Source organism: Ovis canadensis, chromosome 8 (assembly GCF_042477335.2).
Source record: "Ovis canadensis isolate MfBH-ARS-UI-01 breed Bighorn chromosome 8, ARS-UI_OviCan_v2, whole genome shotgun sequence".
Lineage (NCBI taxonomy): Eukaryota > Metazoa > Chordata > Mammalia > Artiodactyla > Bovidae > Ovis > Ovis canadensis.
Window position 1 is genome coordinate 67,886,212 of NC_091252.1, and position 18,387 is coordinate 67,904,598.

Below are 18,387 nucleotides of genomic sequence, written 5' to 3' on the forward strand. Positions count from 1 at the left end.
TGATTTTGTATCCATTCGGCCAGTCTTTCCCTTTTGGTTGGGGCATTCAACCCATTTATGTTCAAGGTAATTATTGATAAGTATGATCCCATTGTCATTTACTTTATTGTTTTGGGTTTGAGTTTATATACCCTTTTTGTGTTTCCTGTCTAGAGAAGATCCTTTAGCATTTGTTGGAGAGCTGGTTTGGTGGTGCTGAATTCTCTCAGCTTTTGCTTGTCTGTAAAGCTTTTGATTTCTCCTTCATATTTGAATGAGATCCTTGCTGGGTACAGTAATCTGGGCTGTAGGTTATTTTCTTTCATCACTTTCAATATGTCCTGACGTTCCCTCCTGGTCTGAAGAGATTCTATTGAAAGATCAGCTGTTATCCTTATGGGAATCCCTTTGTGTGTTATTTGTCATTTTTCCCTTGCTACTTTTAATATTTGTTCTTTGTGTTTGATCTTTGTTAATGTGATTAATATGTGTCTTGGGGTGTTTCGCCTTGGGTTTATCCTGTTTGGGACTCTCTGGGTTTCTTGGAGTTGGGTGATTATTTCCTTCCCCACTTTAGGGAAGTTATCAACTATTATCTCCTCAAATATTTTCTCATGATCTTTCTTTTTGTCTTCTTCTTCTGGGACTCCTATGATTTGAATGTTGAGGCATTTAACATTGTCCCAGAGGTCTCTGAGATTGTCCTCATTTCTTTTAATTTGTTTTTTCTTTTTTCCTCTGATTCATTTATTTCTACCAGTCTATCTTCTACCTCACTAATCCTATCTTCTGCCTCCGTTATTCTACTGTTGGTTCCCTCCAGTGTTTTTGATCTCATTTATTGCATTATTCATTATATATTGACTCTTTTTTATTTCTTCTAGGTCCTTGTTAAACCTTTCTTGCATTTTCTCAATCCTTGTCTCCAGGCTGTTTAATCTGTGATTATTTTGTTTTCAAGATTTTGGATCATTTTCACTATTATCATTATTTGGAATTCTTTATCAGGTAGATTCCCTATCTCTTCCTCTTTTGTTTGGTTTGGTGGGCGTTTATCGTGTTCCTTTACCTGCTGGGTATTCCTCTGTCTCTTCATCTTGTTTATATTGCTGTTTTGGGGGTGGCCTTCCTGTATTCTGGCAGTTTGTGGAGTTCTCTTTATTGTGGAGTTTCCTCACTGTGGGTGGGGTTCTATGGGTGGCTTGTCAAGGTTTCCTGGTTAGAGAAGCTTGTGTTATGGTGGGTGGAGCTGGGTTTCTTCTCTCTGGAGTGCAATGAAGTATCCAGTAATGAGTTACGAGTTGTCAGTGGGTTTGGAGTGACTTTGGGCAGCCTGTATATTGAGGCTCAGGGCTATGTTCCTGTGTTGCTGGAGAATTTGTGTGGTATGTCTTGCTCTGGAACTTGTTGGCCCTTGGGTGGTGCTTGGTTTCAGTGTAGGTATGGAGGCGTTTGATGAGCTCCTGTAGATTAATGTTCCCTAGAGTCAGGAGTTCTCTGTTGTTTTCAGGATTTGGACTTACGCCTCCTGCTTCTGGTTTTCAGTCTTATTTTTACAGTAGTCTCAAGACTTCTCCATCTATACAGCACTGATGATAAAACATCTAGATTAATGATGAAAAGTTTCTCCACAGTGAGAGACACCCAGAGAGGTACACAGAGTTACATGGAGAAGAGAAGAGGGAGGAGGGAGATAGAGGTGACCAGGATGAGATGAGGTGGAATCAAAAGAGGAGAGAGAAAGCTAGTCAGTAATCACTTCCCTATGTGCTCTCCACAGTCTGGATCTCTCAGTGATGTTCACGGAGTTACACAGAGAAGAGAAGAGAAGAGGAAGGAAGGAGACTGAGGTGGCCAGGAAGATAAAAGGGGGGAATCAAAAGGAGAGAGACAGATCCAGCCAGTGATCAGTTCCCTAAGTGTTCTCCACAGTCAGGAACATTCACAGAGTTGGGTAGAGAAGAGAAGGGGGAGGGAGCAGATAGAGGTGACCTGGTGGAGAAAAACTAGAGTCCAAAGGGGGAGAGAGCAATCAGGCCAGTGATCTCGCTCCCAAGTAAAAACGGGTAATGAAGATTGGGTTCTTAAAGGTACAAAATTGATAACAAATACTATAAAGCAAAGATTAAAAATCTAGAGTAGAGGTTGGATTTTCAAAAATACAATATTAAAGAAAAAAAGAAAATAAAGTCACAAGAATTATAAAATATATATATATGAAGTTTGCTTTAAAAAATAGAGTCTCTTTTTTTTTGCAAAGTAATAATAGGTTATAAAAATGAAAATTAAAGGAGTAATAGAGGACTTAAAATAAAAAAATAAAGAAAAATTAAAGAATGATAGTAAAAATAGTAAAAATACATCTAGGACTTTCTCTGGCATTGTTGTGGGCAGTGTGAGGTCAGTTCATTTTCGGATAGTTCCTTGATCCAGCTTATATTTCTCAAGATCTATAGGCCCCTTCCTGTGTAGTTGGTACTAACTACAGGGTTTTAATCTATCGCACCTGTCACTTCCAAGGAGGTTCCCTCTGTTTTAGCTTCTTCTGTTTGCTGGTCTCATCAGTGTCTAATTCCCACCCTGACACAGGGGGCGGTGGTGGACACTTTTTTAGGCTCACGCGTTCAGTCGTGCTGTGGAGGGAGGGACGCTGCAAACAAATAACACTGGTGCTTGCTCACAGTGTCTTGGCCACACTGGGTTTGCCCCTGCTCATGGCGTGTGTGCTTTCCCTGTCTACACTGCTTAGGCTCTAGGTTGCTCTGCCAGGAACTATCTGAGACCGGCCCTGGGTTGCATGCACTTCCCAGGTCTAAGCTGCTCAGGTTCAGGTACTCGGGTTGTCCTCAGAGGTGCAGATTTGGTTGGGCCTGCGTTTTGTGCCCTTCCCAGGTCTGAGCAGCTCAGGTGGCCAGGTGTTTGGTGAGCGTGATCGCTGTGACTTATCACCTTCCCCATCCCTGCTGCTTGGTTTTCTGGGTGTACAACTGGTGCACCTTCTCAGGCGGATGTTGACCTTCCAAAATCCCAAGAAGTTTTGGTTAGCAACTAAGCCTGCTTGCATTTTGGTAGATAATGCCTCTCTGGGGCTGCGATTGCCCCCTTCCAGCTCTGGCTGCCCTCGCCTGCCTGTCACCAGGCAGGGGGATGGGCTGGGCTAGGTCTGCTCAATCCTTTGTTCTGTGAGTGGGCCTGGCAGTGTCTTAGGTTAGGGCTTTTCGCATGGTAGCTATCCCACAGTCTGGTTTGCTATCCCAAGTTAGTTTCCTCAGATTGCCCTCGGGGCATTCAGGCCTGGTCCTTACTCTAAGCAATGCAGCCTGCGCCTCCCTGCCCAGCCCCCACTTGCTAGGGGCAAATGCAGGCATCTGCGCTGCTTCTCCCCTGGGGGAGTTACTGTTGGGCACTAAATCTGTGGGTTTTAGTTATTTATTTATTTTTCCTCCCAGTTATGTTACCCTCTGGTTCCAAGGCTCACCACAGACTCAGCAGTGAGAGTGTTTCCTAGCGTTTGGAAACTTCTCTCTTTTTTGAGTCCCTTCCCAGGATGGAGCTCCATCCCTACCTCTTTTGTCTCTCTTTTTATCTTTTATATTTTTTCCTACCTCCTTTTGAAGACAATGGGCTGCTTTTCTGGGTGCCTGATGTCCTCTGCTGGCATTCAGAAGTTGTTTTGTGGAATTTACTCAGCGTTCAAATGTTCTTTTGATGAATTTGTGGGGGAGAAAGTGGTCTCCCTGTCCTATTCCTCTGCCATCTTAGGACCGCCCCCTGTTTGCTTTTCTATGTGATCACTCAGGCTGCTGAATAAATGCCCGAGTGATACTAGAAGTAGAGAGACAAGTTAGAAAATTATTGCAATGATATAGAAGAGCCATACGTCTTGGACCAGGGTGGTAGCATTGTAACTGGGAAGAAGTATTTGGATCTGGAGATCTTTTGATGTAATAGATAGACTGTATCAACAGGTTGAATATGGAGTAAGAAATAGAATAGTCAAGAATGACCTCAGGGTTTCAACATGAACTCCTGATATGGAATTTCCATAATTGAGATTAGATAAGACTGTAGAAGGAGTTGGTTTGGGAGGAATAATCAGGAACTCAGTTTTGGATATGTGAAATTTGAAGTATCTACTAGATGTCCAAGTAGAAAAGTCAAAAAGTAGTTGGATATATAAGGCTGGCATTCAAGGAAGTTCTGACTGCACATAAAACACGGTGAATACCAGCATCATATGTGGGATTTAAAGCAATGTGACCAGGGTATGCTAGCCTTAAAGGATTGGAAGATGAAGGAAGAAGACTAGGAAAGAGTGGACAAGAATGTGGGAGGGAAGCCAGGTGATTGCTGTGTCCTGAAAGCCAAGTGCAGAAAATGTTTCAAAGGAGCAGAATGAAAGTAAAAATGTAAAGACATTTTATGTAAATGGTATATTAACCTTTCCCCTTACTTTCTCACTAAACTTTGTTGCTATCTAATTGCTATGCATGCACCTATTCTTATGCACCTATCTACTTATTGCATGTATCCAACACGTCATTTGACCTATGCCCTCTCCCAGTGTTGCTTTTCTGATATCATTCTGACTTAAGATCCTTTATATATTTCTCCTGCTCTTTCTCTGGGAGCTTCCCAGATCTCTCTAACCCTGCTGATACCTTGGTACGAGTTTTGCTGTGAAAATTTGGTGAACAATTTTGATGTAATAACGTTTGCTCTTCAATTCTGGGAAATTTTATTATGATTTCTTTAACAATATCATTTTTATTTTCTTTGTTTTCACTTTTCAGTACTACCTCCCTGTTTCAGGGTCAGCTAAGTAGTAGACTCAATTACATCTGCAAAGCCCCTTTACCATGTAAGGCAATATATTCATAGACTCGAGGATTAGGGGAGGGAACCTTCCTGAGAGCCATAATTCTGCCTACCACACCCCTCCACTGAATTTTTCATTACTGCTCTCACGCTTTTTATTTCCAAGAGCACCCTGAACATGATTTGCCTTTTTAAAATTAGTTTACTTCTTATTTCATGAATGTGATATCTTTTCTGAGCATCTCAATCAATTGCGTGTGTGTGTGTGTTTAACTCTTCTACTCCTTGCATTATTTCCTCTTCAAAAGTTTTCCCTTTTTCTCTTGTTTGTCCTGATCCTTCATGTTGGATGCTATCCTGCTATACTCAAAAGTCTGGTGACCATCTGTTCCATTGAAGAGTAAGACTTGTTCATCCTTTTTTCTCATTATGGCTGTCCTCCATGTCTGCTGCCTCTGTGATGAAAGCAACTCCTCCCACTTTCTTCCAAATTATGAGCCTTCTATTCTGAAGTGGGAGGTGGGGTCCAGACTTTCAACCAGTTTCACTACATTTAGCCTCTGTTTGTCCCTCCTACCCTCTCCTAATGGCCCCTGGTGTCTTTGAGTCTGGGACTTCTCTGGAGTCCTGAGGAAAAACCAGTTATTATGTATTACTCATTATTTATCACTTTGCACTCATGAGTCAGGTAATGCAATAAAACTTATCTATTTTTCTGTCCTAATCTGTGCTGGGTGCTTCTTGTGCTTCCACCATCAAACTTTGAGACATTGGATAACTGCTGAGCACTGATTACCTAATCCCTTCTCCCTACAGGCAGCTGCAGAAAAAAATGCTTTGATGCCTCACATAAAGGACTGGAGGGCTGCCGCTGTGATGCAGGATGTAAAGGCCGAGGCGACTGCTGCTGGGACTTTGAAGACACCTGTGTGCAATCAAGTATGAACTCTGAGAGCAAATTTATTAGCATGTTGGTTGTGTGATCATTAATGCATGTGCAAATGTTCGCCAGACACTTGCATGTTAATAGTTTGCTTGGACTGACGTAACAAAGTCCCACATACTGAGTGGCTTAAGCCACAGAAGTTCTGGAAACTAGAAGTCCAAGTTCTAAGTGTGGGCAGGTTTGGTTCATTCCAAAATTGTGAGGGAGAATCCATTCCCTGCCTCTTTTCTAGGTTTTGGTAGGTTGCTGGCCATCCTTGGTGTTCCTTGGCTTGTAGCAGCAAAACTCAAAAATCTGCCCTTATCTTCAGATGACCTTCTCCCCGTTTCTTCACAGTCTTCCCTCTGCATGTGTTCATGTCCAAATTTCCTCTTGTTACAAGAAGAATACCAGTCACACTGGGTTGGGACCCATGCTAATGACCTCATTTTAATTTGTCTGCAAAGAATCTTTTCTAAATAAGGTCACATTCGTAGTAATGGGGGAAGAGAGTTAAGACTTCAGCATTTTTGGGAAGGGACACAATTCAGCCCATAATACCTTGTATTCAGGATCTAGTATTAGCCTGTCCTCTTTTTCGGTATTCTAAAGATAGAATTCACACTTTGTTTAGTTGAGGTTGAGGAATAAGTTTCCAGCAGATAAAATACTGTCAAATTATACGCATTTCAAAGGCAAGTTTTCCAATGGCTTGTCATCTTATTTAATTTCATTTTTAGTGATTCTTGGAGAGCATGACTCCTATAGAAAGCTGGTGATTCTTGATGATTCTGATGCCAGTGCTCCATAGAACACACCTTGAGAAACATTGTTCTTTTTTTAAAAAATTATTTATTTTATTTTTATTATTTTTTTTAGTTTTTTAATTTTAAAATCTTTAATTCTTACATGTGTTCCCAAACATGAATCCCCCGCCCACCTCCCTCCCCATAACATCTCTCTGAGTCATCCCCATGCACCAGCCCCAAGCATGCTGCACCCTGTGTCAGACATAGACTGGCGATTCAATTCTTACATGATAGTATACATGATAGAATACCATTCTCCCAAATCATCCCACCCTCTCCCTCTCCCTCTGAGTCCAAAAGTCTGTTATACACAGCTGTGTCTTTTTTCCTGTCTTGCATACAGGGTTGTCATTGCCATCTTTCTAAATTCCATATATATGTGTTAGTATACTGTATTGGTGTTTTTCTTTCTGGCTTACTTCACTCTGTATAATCGGCTCCAGTTTCATCCATCTCATCAGAACTGATTCAAATGAATTCTTTTTAACGGCTGAGTAATACTCCATTGTGTATATGTACCACAGCTTTCTTATCCATTCATCTGCTGATGGACATCTAGGTTGTTTCCATGTCCTGGCTATTATAAACAGTGCTGCAATGAACATTGGGGTACATGTGTCTCTTTCAATTCTGGTTTCCTCGGTGTGTATGCCCAGCAGTGGGATTGCTGGGTCATAAGGTAGTTCTATTTGCAATTTTTAAAGGAATCTCCACACTGTTCTCCATAGTGGCTGTACTAGTTTGCATTCCCACCAACAGTGTAGGAGGGTTCCCTTTTCTCCACACCCTCTCCAGCATTTATTGCTTGCAGATTTTTGGATCACAGCCATTCTGACTGGTGTGAATTGCTATCTCATTGTGGTTTTGATTTGCATTTCTCTGATAATGAGTGATGTTGAGCATCTTTTCATGTGTTTGTTAGCCATCCCTATGTCTTCTTTGGAGAAATGTCTATTTAGTTCTTTGGCCCATTTTTTTGATTAGGTCGTTTATTTTTCTGGAATTGAGCTGCATAAGTTGCTTGTATATTTTTGAGATTAGTTGTTTGTCAGTTGCTTCATTTGCTATTATTTTCTCCCATTCAGAAGGCTGTCTTTTCACCTTGCTTATAGTTTCCTTTGTTGTGAAGAAGCTTTTAATTTTAATTAGATCCCATTTGTTTATTTTTGCTTTTATTTCCAGAATTCTAGGAGGTGGATCATAGAGGATCCTGCTGTGATTTATGTCAGAGTGTTTTGCCTATGTTCTCCTCTAGGAGTTTTATAGTTTCTGGTCTTACATTTAGATCTTTAATCCATTTTGAGTTTATTTTTGTGTGCGGTGTTAGAAAGTGATCTAGTTTCATTCTTTTACAAGTGGTTGACCAGTTTTCCCAGCACCACTTGTTAAAGAGATTGTCTTTACTCCATTGTGTATTCTTGCCTCCTTTGTCAAAGATAAGGTGTCCATATGTGTGTGGATTTATCTCTGGGCTTTCTATTTTGTTCCATTGATCTATATGTCTGTCTTTGTGCCAGTACCATACTGTCTTGATGACTGTGGCTTTGTAGTAGAGCCTGAAGTCAGGCAAGTTGATTCCTCCAGTTCCATTCTTATTTCTCAAGATTGCTTTGGCATTTCGAGGTTTTTTGTATTTCCATACAAATCTTGAAATTATTTGTTCTAGTTCTGTGAAAAATATGGCTGGTAGCTTGATAGGGATTGCATTGAATTTGTAAATTGCTTTGGGTAGTATACTCATTTTCCCTATATTGATTCTTCCGATCCATGAACATGGTATATTTCTCCATCTATTAGTGTCCTTTTTGATTTCTTTCATCAGTGTTTTATAGTTTTCTATATATAGGTCTTTAGTTTCTTTAGGTAGATATATTCCTAAGTATTTTATTCTTTTCGTTGCAATGGTGAATGGAATTGTTTCCTTAATGTCTTTTTCTACTTTCTCATTATTAGTGTATAGGAATGCAAGGGATTTCTGTGTGTTGATTTTATATCCTGCAACTTTACTATATTCATTGATGAGCTCTAGTAATTTTCTGGTGGAGTCTTCAGGGTTTTCCATGTAGAGGATCATGTTATCTGTAAACAGTGAGAGTTTTACTTCTTCTTTTCCAATTTGGATTCCTTTTATTTCTTTTTCTGCTCTGATTGCTGTGGCCAAAACTTCCAGAACTATGTTGAATAGTAGTGGTGAAAGTGGACACCCTTGTCTTGTTCCTGCCTTTAGGGGAAATGCTTTCAATTTTTCACCATTGAGGATAATGTTTGCTGTGGGTTTGTCATAGATAGCTTTTATTATGCTGAGGTATGTTCCTTCTATTCCTGCTTTCTGGAGAGTTTTTATCATAAATGGATGTTGAATTTTGTCAAAGGCCTTTTCTGCATCTATTGAGATAATCATATAGTTTTTATTTTTCAATTTGTTAATGTGGTGAATTACATTGATTGATTTGCGGATATTGAAGAATCCTTGCATCCCTGGAATAAAGCCCACTTGGTCATGGTGTATGATCTTTTTAATGTGTTGTTGGATTCTGATTGCTAGAATTTTGTTGAGGATTTTTGCATCTATGTTCATCAGTGATATTGGCCTGTAGTTTTCTTTTTTTGTGACATCTTTGTCAGGTTTTGGTATTAGGGAGATGGTGGCCTCATAGAATGAGTTTGGAAGTTTCCCTTCCTCTGCAATTTTCTGGAAGAGTTTCAGTAGGATAGGTGTTAGCTCTTCTCAACATTTTTGGTAGAATTCAGCTGTGAAGCCGTCTGGACCTGGGCTTTTGTTTGCTGGAAGATTTCTGATTACAGTTTCAATTTCCATGCTTGTGATGGGTCTGTTAAGATTTTCTATTTCTTCCTGGTTCAGTTTTGGAAAATTGTACTTTTCTAAGAATTTGTCCATTTCTTCCACGTTGTCCATTTTATTGGCATACAACTGCTGATAGTAGTCTCTTATGATCCTTTGTATTTCTGTGTTGTCTGTTGTGATCTCTCCATTTTCATTTCTAATTTTATTGATTTTATTTTTCTCTCTTTGCTTCTTGATGAGTCTGGCTAATGGTTTGTCAATTTTATTTATCCTTTCAAAGAACCAGCTTTTGGCTTTGTTGATTTTTGCTATGGTCTCTTTTGTTTCTTTTGCATGTATTTCTGCCCTAATTTTTAAGATTTCTTTCCTTCTACTAACTCTGGGGTTCTCCAATTCTTCCTTTTCTAGTTGCTTTAGTTGTAGAGTTAGGTTGTTTATTTGACTTTTTTCTTGTTTCTTGAGGTATGCCTGTATTGCTATGAACTTTCCTCTTAGCACTGCTTTTATAGTGTCCCGCAGGTTTTGGGTTGTTGTGTTTTCATTTTCACTAGTTTCTATGCATATTTTGATTTCTTTTTTGATTTCTTCTATGATTTGTTGGTTATTCAGAAGTGTGTTGTTCAACCTCCATATGTTGGAATTTTTAATAGTTTTTCTCCTGTAATTGAGATCTAATCTTAATGCATTATGGTCAGAAAAGATGCTTGGAATGATTTCGATTTTTTTGAATTTATCAAGTTTAGATTTATGGCCCAGGATGTGATCTATCCTGGAGAAGGTTCCATGAGCACTTGACAAAAAGGTGAAATTCATTGTTTTGGGGTGAAATGTCCTATAGATATCAATTAGGTCTAACTGATCTAATGTATCATTTAAAGTTTGAGTATCTTTGTTAATTTTCTGTTCAGTTGATCTGTCCATAGGTGTGAGTGGGGTATTAAAGTCTCCCACTATTATTGTGTTATTGTTGATTTTCCCTTTCATACTTGTTAGCATTTGTCTTACATGTTGTGGTGCTCCTATATTGGGTGCATATATATTTATAATTGTTATATTTTCTTCTTGGATTGATCCTTTGATCATTATGTAGTGGCCTTCTTTGTCTCTTTTCACAGCCTTTGTTTTAAAGTCTATTTTATCGGATATGAGTATTGCCACTCCTTCTTTCTTTTGGTCTCTATTCGCGTGGTATATCTTTTTCCAGCCCTTCACTTTCAGTCTGTATGTGTCCCTTGTTTTGAGGTGGGTCTCTTGTAAGCAGCATATAGAGGGGTCTTGTTTTTGTATCCATTCGGCCAGTCTTTGCCTTTTGGTTGGGGCGTTCAACCCATTTACGTTTAAGGTAATTATTGATAAGTATGATCCCATTACCATTTACTTTATTGTTTGGGGTTTGGGTTTATACACCCTTTTCGTGTTTCCTGTCTAGAGAAGATCCTTTAGCATTTGTTGGAGAGCTGGTTTGGTGGTGCTGAATTCTCTCAGCTTTTGCTTATCTGTAAAGCTTTTGATTTCTCCTTCGTATTTGAATGAGATCCTTGCTGGGTACAGTAATCTGGGCTGTAGGTTATTTTCTTTCATCACTTTAAGTATGTCTTGCCATTCCCTCCTGGCCTGAAGAGTTTCTATTGAAAGATCAGCTGTTGTCCTTATGGGAATCCCCTTGTGTGTTATTTGTTGTTTTTCCCTTGCTGCTTTTAATATTTGTTCTTTGTGTTTGATCTTTGTTAATTTGATTAATATGTGTCTTGGGGTGTTTCACCTTGGGTTTATCCTATTTGGAACTCTCTGTGTTTCTTGGACTTGGGTGATTATTTCCTTCCCCATTTTAGGGAAGTTTTCAACTATTATCTCCTCAAGGATTTTCTCATGATCTTTCTTTCTGTCTTCTTCTTCTGGGACTCCTATAATTCGAATGTTGGAGCGTTTCATATTGTCCTGGAGGTCTCTGAGATTGTCCTCGTTTCTTTTAATTCGTTTTTCTTGTTTCCTCTCTGATTCATTTATTTCTACCATTCTATCTTCTATTTCACTAACCCTATCTTCTGCCTCCGTTATTCTACTATTTGTTGCCTCCAGAGTGTTTCTGATCTCATTTATTGCGTTATTCATTATATTTTGACTCTTTTTTATTTCTTCTAGGTCCTTGTTAAACCTTTCTTGCATCTTCTCAATCCTTGTCTCTAGGCTATTTATCTGTGATTCCATTTTGATTTCAAGATTTTGTATCATTTTCACTATCAATATTCAGAATTCCTTCTCCGGTAGATTTCCTACTTCTTCCTCTTTTGTTTGGTTTGGTGGGCAACTCTCCTGTTCCTTTACCTGCTGAGTATTCCTCTGTCTCTTCATCTTGGTTATATTGCTGCGTTTGGGGTGGCCTTTTTATATTCTGGTAATTTGTGGAGTTCTCTTTATTATGGAGCTTTCTCACTGTGGGTGGGGTTGTATCAGTGGCTTGTCAAGGTTTCCTGGTTAGGGAGGCTTGTGTTGGAGTTCTGGTGGGTGGAGCTGGGTTTCTTCTCTCTGGAGTGCAGTGGAGTGACCAGTAATGGGTTATGAGACATCAAAGGTTTTGGAATAATTTTGAGCTGCCTGTATATTGAAGCTCAGGGGAGTGTTCCTGTGTTGCTGGAGAATTTGAGTGGTATGTCTTGTTTTGGAACTTGTTGGCCCTTGGGTGGAGCTTGGTTTCAGTGTAGGTATGAAGGCATTTGATGAGCTCCTATTGCTTAATGTTCCCTGAATTCAAGAGTTCTCTAATGTTTTCAGGCTTTGGATTTAAGCCTCCTGCTTCTGGTTTTCAGTTTTATTTTTACAGTAGCCTCTAGACTTCTCCATCTATACAGCACTGATGATAAAACATCTAGGTTAAAGATGAAAAGTTTCTCCACATTGAGGGACACTCAGAGAGGTTCACTGAGTTACAAGGAGAAGAGAAGATGGAGGGGGTAGTTAGAGGTAACTGGAATGAGATGCAGTGAGATCAAAAGAGGAAAGAGCAAGCTAGCCAGTAGTCACTTCCTTATGTGCGCTCTATAGTCTGGACCGCTCAGAGGTATTTACGGAGTTATACGGGGAAGAGGAGAGGGAGGAAGTAGACAGAGGTGACCAGGAGGATAAGAGAGAGGAATGAGAAGGAGAGAGACAAATCCTGCCAGTAACCAGTTCCTTAGGTGTTCTCCACCGTCTGGAACACACAGAGATTCACAGAGTTGGATAGAGAAGAGATGGGGGAGAAAAGAGACAGAGGCCACCTGGTGGAGAAAAAGGAGAGTCCAGAGGAGGAGAGAGTGGTCAAGCCAGTAATCTCGCTCTCAGGTAAACTTGGGTAGTGAAGTTTGGGTTTTTAAATGTACAAAATTGACAACAAAAACCTAAGAGCAAAGATTAAAAATCTAGAGTAGAGGTTGGATTCTCAAAAATACAATATTAAAGAAAAGAAGCAGAAGGAAAAAGGAAGAAAGAAAAAAAACACAAGAATTATTAAAAAACAAACAAACAAAAAACAACAACAACAACAAAAAAACAAAAACCCACCAACAACCATCCAAAGACTATATATGGTGTTTGCCTTAAAAAAAAAAAGTCTTTTTTTTTAAAAATAGTAATGGTAGGTTATAGAAATAAAAATTAGAGGAGAAATAGAAGACTTAACAATTTTTAAAAAAGTTAGAAAAAAAAAGAAAAAAGAAAAAAAAAAGGAATGATTTTAAAAATAGTAAAAATATTTCTGCCCCTTCTCTGATGTTGTGGGCTGTGTGGGATCACTTCCAAGGTGGTTCCCTCTGTTTAACTTCTTCTGTTTGCTGGTTTTTTAGGCTCACTAGTTCAGTCGTGCTGTGGGGAGGGCGGATGCTGCAAACAAATAGCACTGTCGTGTGCACACAGTGTCTCAGCCCCGCTTGACCTGTCCCTTCTTGCGGCGCACAAACCGCTCCGGCTCTACGATGCTCAGCCGGGAACCGTCTGGGGCCGGCCCTAGGCTGCGTGCACTTCCCCGGTCCAAGCCGCTCAGGTTCGGCGCTCAGGCAGCCCTCAGAGGCACAGATTTGGCTGGGACTGCGCTTTGTGCCCTTCCCAGGTCCGAGTAGCTCAGGAGTTTGGCGAGCGCGATTGCCGCGACTTGTCACCTTTTCTGCCACTGCTGCTCAGCTTTCTGGGTGGACTGCTGGCGCCCCCCATGAGGCAGATGGTGACTGTCCAGCACCCCCAGAAGTCTTAGCAAAGAAGCCTGCTTGCAGTTAGGTGAGTAAAGTCTCTCTGGGTCTGCAATTGCCCCTTTCCAGTCCTTACGGCTCTGGCTGCCTGTCCCCGGCGGGGGATGGTCTGCAGCCGGCTTTTTCCGTTCCGTCCTTTGTTCTGTGCTCGGTCCTGGCGGTGTCTTATGTTCGAGCTTTTCGCGTGGTAGCTATCCCACAGTCTGGTTTGCTAGCCCAAGTTAGATCGTTCTGGTTGCGTGTGGGGCGTTCCTGCCCGATTCTTACAAAGCACTGCAGCCCGCGCCTCCCGCGCGTCCCTGCCCTGCCCCCGCTTCCCAATGGCGGATGCAGGCGTCTGTGCTGCTTTTCCGCTGGGGGAGTTACTTGTGGGCTTGTAATCTCTTGGTTTTAATTATTTCTTTATTTTTCCTTCCCGTTATGTTGCCCTGTGCGTTTCCAAGGCTCGCCACAGACTCGGCAGGGAGAGTGTTTCCTGGTGTTTGGAGACCTCTCTTCTTAAAATTCCCTTCCCGGGATGGGCTTCCCTTCCCGGGACAGAGCTCCCTCCCCACCTCCTTTGTCTCCTTTTTCATCTTTTATATTTTTTTCTACCTGTTTTTGAAGACAATGGTCTGCCTTTCTGGTTGCCTGATGTCCTACAGAAGTTGTTTTGTGGAGTTTGCTCGGTGTTGAAATGTTCTTTTGAGGAATTTGTGAGGGAGAATGTGGTCTTCCCGTCCTATTCCTCCACCATCTTTATGCTGTTCTCCTAAAAAAATTTATTTATTTTAATTGGGAGAAACATTGTTCTTGAGGTGGAAGAGACAGCTTAGTTTGCAATATCTAATTTTCTAGGAAGTCAAGGGAAGTGGTGGTGGTGTGTCTAGTGGTTTAATGATAATGAAGATTAGAAGAGTAGAGCTCCTTACATTATTCTGAAAAGGGCTTGAGGTAGAGGAGATAACCCAGTATGCATAAGCTCTGTATTCCCTTTGATTCATTATTAAAAAACCTTTTCTTTCTAAGTACATAATATATAATGAAGAATGAAGAGCACTGCATGACTGAAACATACAGCTGTCACCTAGCCAATGCGTTTGTCTGATCATAGGGCTGACATTAATGCCAGTCACCATTTCCTGGCAGGTGGCCCTTCAGGAAACAATCTCCTCTAGATTTACTGAAACTGATCTCACATTAAGTGCTTATCTTGGAAAAATACCAGAGGCACTTTGGGGAGCTGATCTACCATTCTTTACTGTCAGCTGGAATGTACCCTGGCTGCCTATGTGCTTACAGACCTGACCATGTTCCTGTTACTCCTGTTGTCCCTGCCTCTTCCTTGATGTTGGTCCTTAGATCAGGCTGGGCAGGCTGCTTTTGGGTGGAGATGGTCACTCAAGGCTGGTAGTTCTTTTATCCTTGGGTGGGAATAGGACAGGTGTTCAGTTTCTCCAAACTCAGAGGTGTACCTGATAGGTAGACCAGAAACACAGCTTATAAAGCTACATTCCTCTCTGCCACCCATGCCAAAAGAGGAAAAGTGGTGGATTGCCCCTTATTTGTGTTATGTATTTTCATTGGTGGATGCAGATAAACTAAGCATTTGACTGTATGATAATACAAGAAGAAATGCATGAAGTTTATATTTTTGGTATTGGATGCTTAAAAGAAGTTGTATGCTCAAAACTGAAATGTGTAATTCTTCAGCTCAAATATGGACATGCAATAAATTTCGCTGTGGGGAGACCAGATTGGAATCCAGCCTTTGCTCTTGTTCAGATGACTGTATACAGAGGAAAGACTGCTGTGCTGACTATAAGAGTGTTTGCCAAGGTAAGCAGGTGTTGCCCCTTTGCCTCCATGAGTTCAGTGACCTTAGAGCTGGCCTAGGCTGCAAATATTAAAACCAGTTAAAGAATTTTTAGCCACTCTGTGTGGAAGAAAAGACACAATGTGTTTACTGTGAGAAGAAATGTGTTTTGTGTATGATAGAGAAAATGAGCTCATAGCGTAGATGTTATAGAAGAAAAAACTCAACGTTCCATGTTGTCTGTAGAGCAAGATCTTTTTCAGTCCAATGACTATCATAGACATCCTTGTGGTTTGAGACATGGGATGGCAGATCCTAAAGTTAAAACATCGCAAACAAGATTCTCTGGCCCAAATAGCAGTTGGTTAAACCAATAGGATTGTTGAAACAACTATGTCCTGAGTGGTTGGTTTAATGGCTGATTTAGGACTGGCGAGAAGTCATGCAGAGCCAAGATGAGAATCCAGGTTTATCAATGCCTGATTTCACTTGCTTTGCTACTTTAGGGGTGCAGATTAAAAAAAATCACCAATCTCTCTAAATATCTGATGAGACTTAAGAAAAATGCACACATACATTTAGCAACAAAATTGCTTCAAGTTTTGCTGAAACAATTGCTGTCAACCCTTTTCTCATAATCAACATATGTAACATCTTTAGACAAAAAAGAGATTAAATTGAATTTTGATTTTTTTAAATAGGAAGAAAATGTTATAGTAGAAACATTATTATCCCTTAGTAGAAAATGGGTTTTGCATTAATAGACAAATCAGTTTTTATGCAAAATATAATTGAATATCAGCTAAGAAAGGCAATCAGAAAGGAAAGTAAAAGCTCCAAATAGTAAGTCTGTTTTTAAATAATAATTGGTACTTAACAGTGAATATTGTGTCATTAAAAATCCATCTAAATTCACAAAGCAAGTATAGTTTCCAGTTTGCTTGTTTCTCTAGTAAGTTCACTGACCATACTGCCTCTGACCTTTGTAGTCTCCTGCCTTCTACCCTAATTTTATGACTCTTAATTTTTTATCTCAGTAGTGATTCTCTGGTCATGTGGTAAATTTTCTCACTGAATTCATTGCACAGTGTTTCTTGAATTTAGCAAAAACAAAAGCGATTGTTACAGGCAATGTTGAAGTTTACCATTACCACTAATTAATTACTTTGGTAGTGTTCCCTGAATCATTTCAGTTTTATTTTTTAAACAAAGGTGTTTTCTTACTCTAAGAATTCAACACTTCACAGAGGTAAATGATTCTTGCCAAAATTGTGTCTCCAGGCAGGAGTTGGAGGGAATTTGAATAATTTCTTGTGTAAGAAACCAGCTAGTTACTTTTATAAGTTTAGAATTTTGAAAAAAAAAAGATTAATTTCTAATGTATAGATGGAAGAGAATAGTATGTTTTTACCATAGGTCCGTCACCTTTCTTCAGCAATGATCAGCTCATGACCAGTCTTGTCTCATGCTGACACAGTGAAATTTTCAAAAAGATAAAAATATGACTCTAACAAATACAAAGCAAATATATCAAAGAGTCATTAACTCTTTAAGGAGATAGCCGACTGGAGTCTTAAGCTGGTTCAGAGGCTCAGAAACTAAGTATACATAGAACTGAAAGCGTGTTGAAACGAAATCACTAAAGATATAATTTTTGGTGGGACACAAACGATTTGCTGTGTTACAGGACAATTTACCTGCTATCAGACAAGAATCAGTTACACTGTTATTAGTTTTCTACTGATTAAATGAATCCTTGTGTGTATACTCAGTCACTCAGTCCTGTCCGACTCTTTGTGACCCCACGAACTTTAGCCCACCAGGCGCCACTAGGCTCTGCTGTCCATAGGATTTTCTCAGCAAGCACACTGGAGTGGGTTGCCATTTCCTCCTCCAAAATGCTATCCTTACTAAGGTGTAAAATAAATACTAAAAGATAAGCTAGTTAAAGGTATATACTTCTAGGCAATTAGACAATCCAGAGAGTGGTTTTTAAGATTATAATAATTAGCAGCATGACATTAAAATGAAGTCTAATTATCAGTTCTCCTTTTGCTCATTTTCAAGTTTTGGAGTTTTTTCTTAATAAAATACCCCCAACCTAGCTTTCAAAATTTTAGATTACATCAAAGGAAATCCTAATGTTAATATCATTCATCTATAAATATCTCTAGCATATATCTAAAAAAGATGAACATTTAACAAAATTAGAATACATCAATATATCTAAAAATGTCTTCATAAATTATAATATTTATTATCTGTGTTCAGATTTTTCTGTTTCATGATATTAAAAAATATTTGTTTCAAGTAGGGTCCAAAGAGATTTCAGACATTTCAATTGGCTGATATATTTCAAGTCCCTTAAAAGTAGGTTCTCCCTTACTTTAGTTCCTCTCCTGCAATTCACATGTTGGATAAAGGAGTCATTTATTCTGTAGAATTTTCCAGTCTGGGATTTGTAGATTGGATCTTCTGTGACTTAAGCATTTTGTCTTCTCCCATATTTCCTGCAAACTGGTAGTTAGAATTAGAGGACTGTTCAGATTCAAGTGTCTACCTACCTATCTATCTATCTATCATGCATTCTTCACAAGTAGTGGTGTTACTTCCATCAAGAGCCATATCTGTCTGTTTGGGGTTATTTTGGTCATGTTAGGCATGTATGATGATTGCATGGCTCCATTGCATGTGTGCTGAGTTGCTAAGTTGTGTCCAACTCTTTGTGACCCATGGACTATAGTCCATTAGGAGTTGCAAATGATTGCATTCATACTAGATCATTTCTACTTCATTAATGAGCTGAAATGTTCTATAAATAGAAACATCCGTGGAGTGAGAATTTTTAAGTTATGATATTAAAAATTTGTTCAACTTTTCCCATTTAATATAAATATCAATTATTCTCCTTGGTTATTTCTCCTTTATTCTTGCTTTCTTTTCATTTTTCTTTAGACTATATACCTATGTCAATTAAAGGGCCCCTGGTAGCTCAGTTGGTGAAGAATTTGCCTGCAGTTCAGGAAACCCAGGTT

The 18,387-nt window shown here is 39.6% G+C and overlaps 1 protein-coding gene across 1 annotated transcript in view; it reads left to right on the plus strand.

Annotated features, from left to right (window-relative positions):
• The window catches only part of ENPP3 (ectonucleotide pyrophosphatase/phosphodiesterase 3), an 89,748-nt gene that overhangs the window by 12,323 nt on the left and 59,038 nt on the right, over positions 1 to 18,387 (plus strand). The window contains exons 3-4 of the mRNA XM_069599260.1: positions 5,614 to 5,736; positions 15,250 to 15,375. Coding sequence (XP_069455361.1) covers positions 5,614 to 5,736; positions 15,250 to 15,375 — 249 coding nt within the window. The remainder of the gene's footprint in view (positions 1 to 5,613; positions 5,737 to 15,249; positions 15,376 to 18,387) is intronic.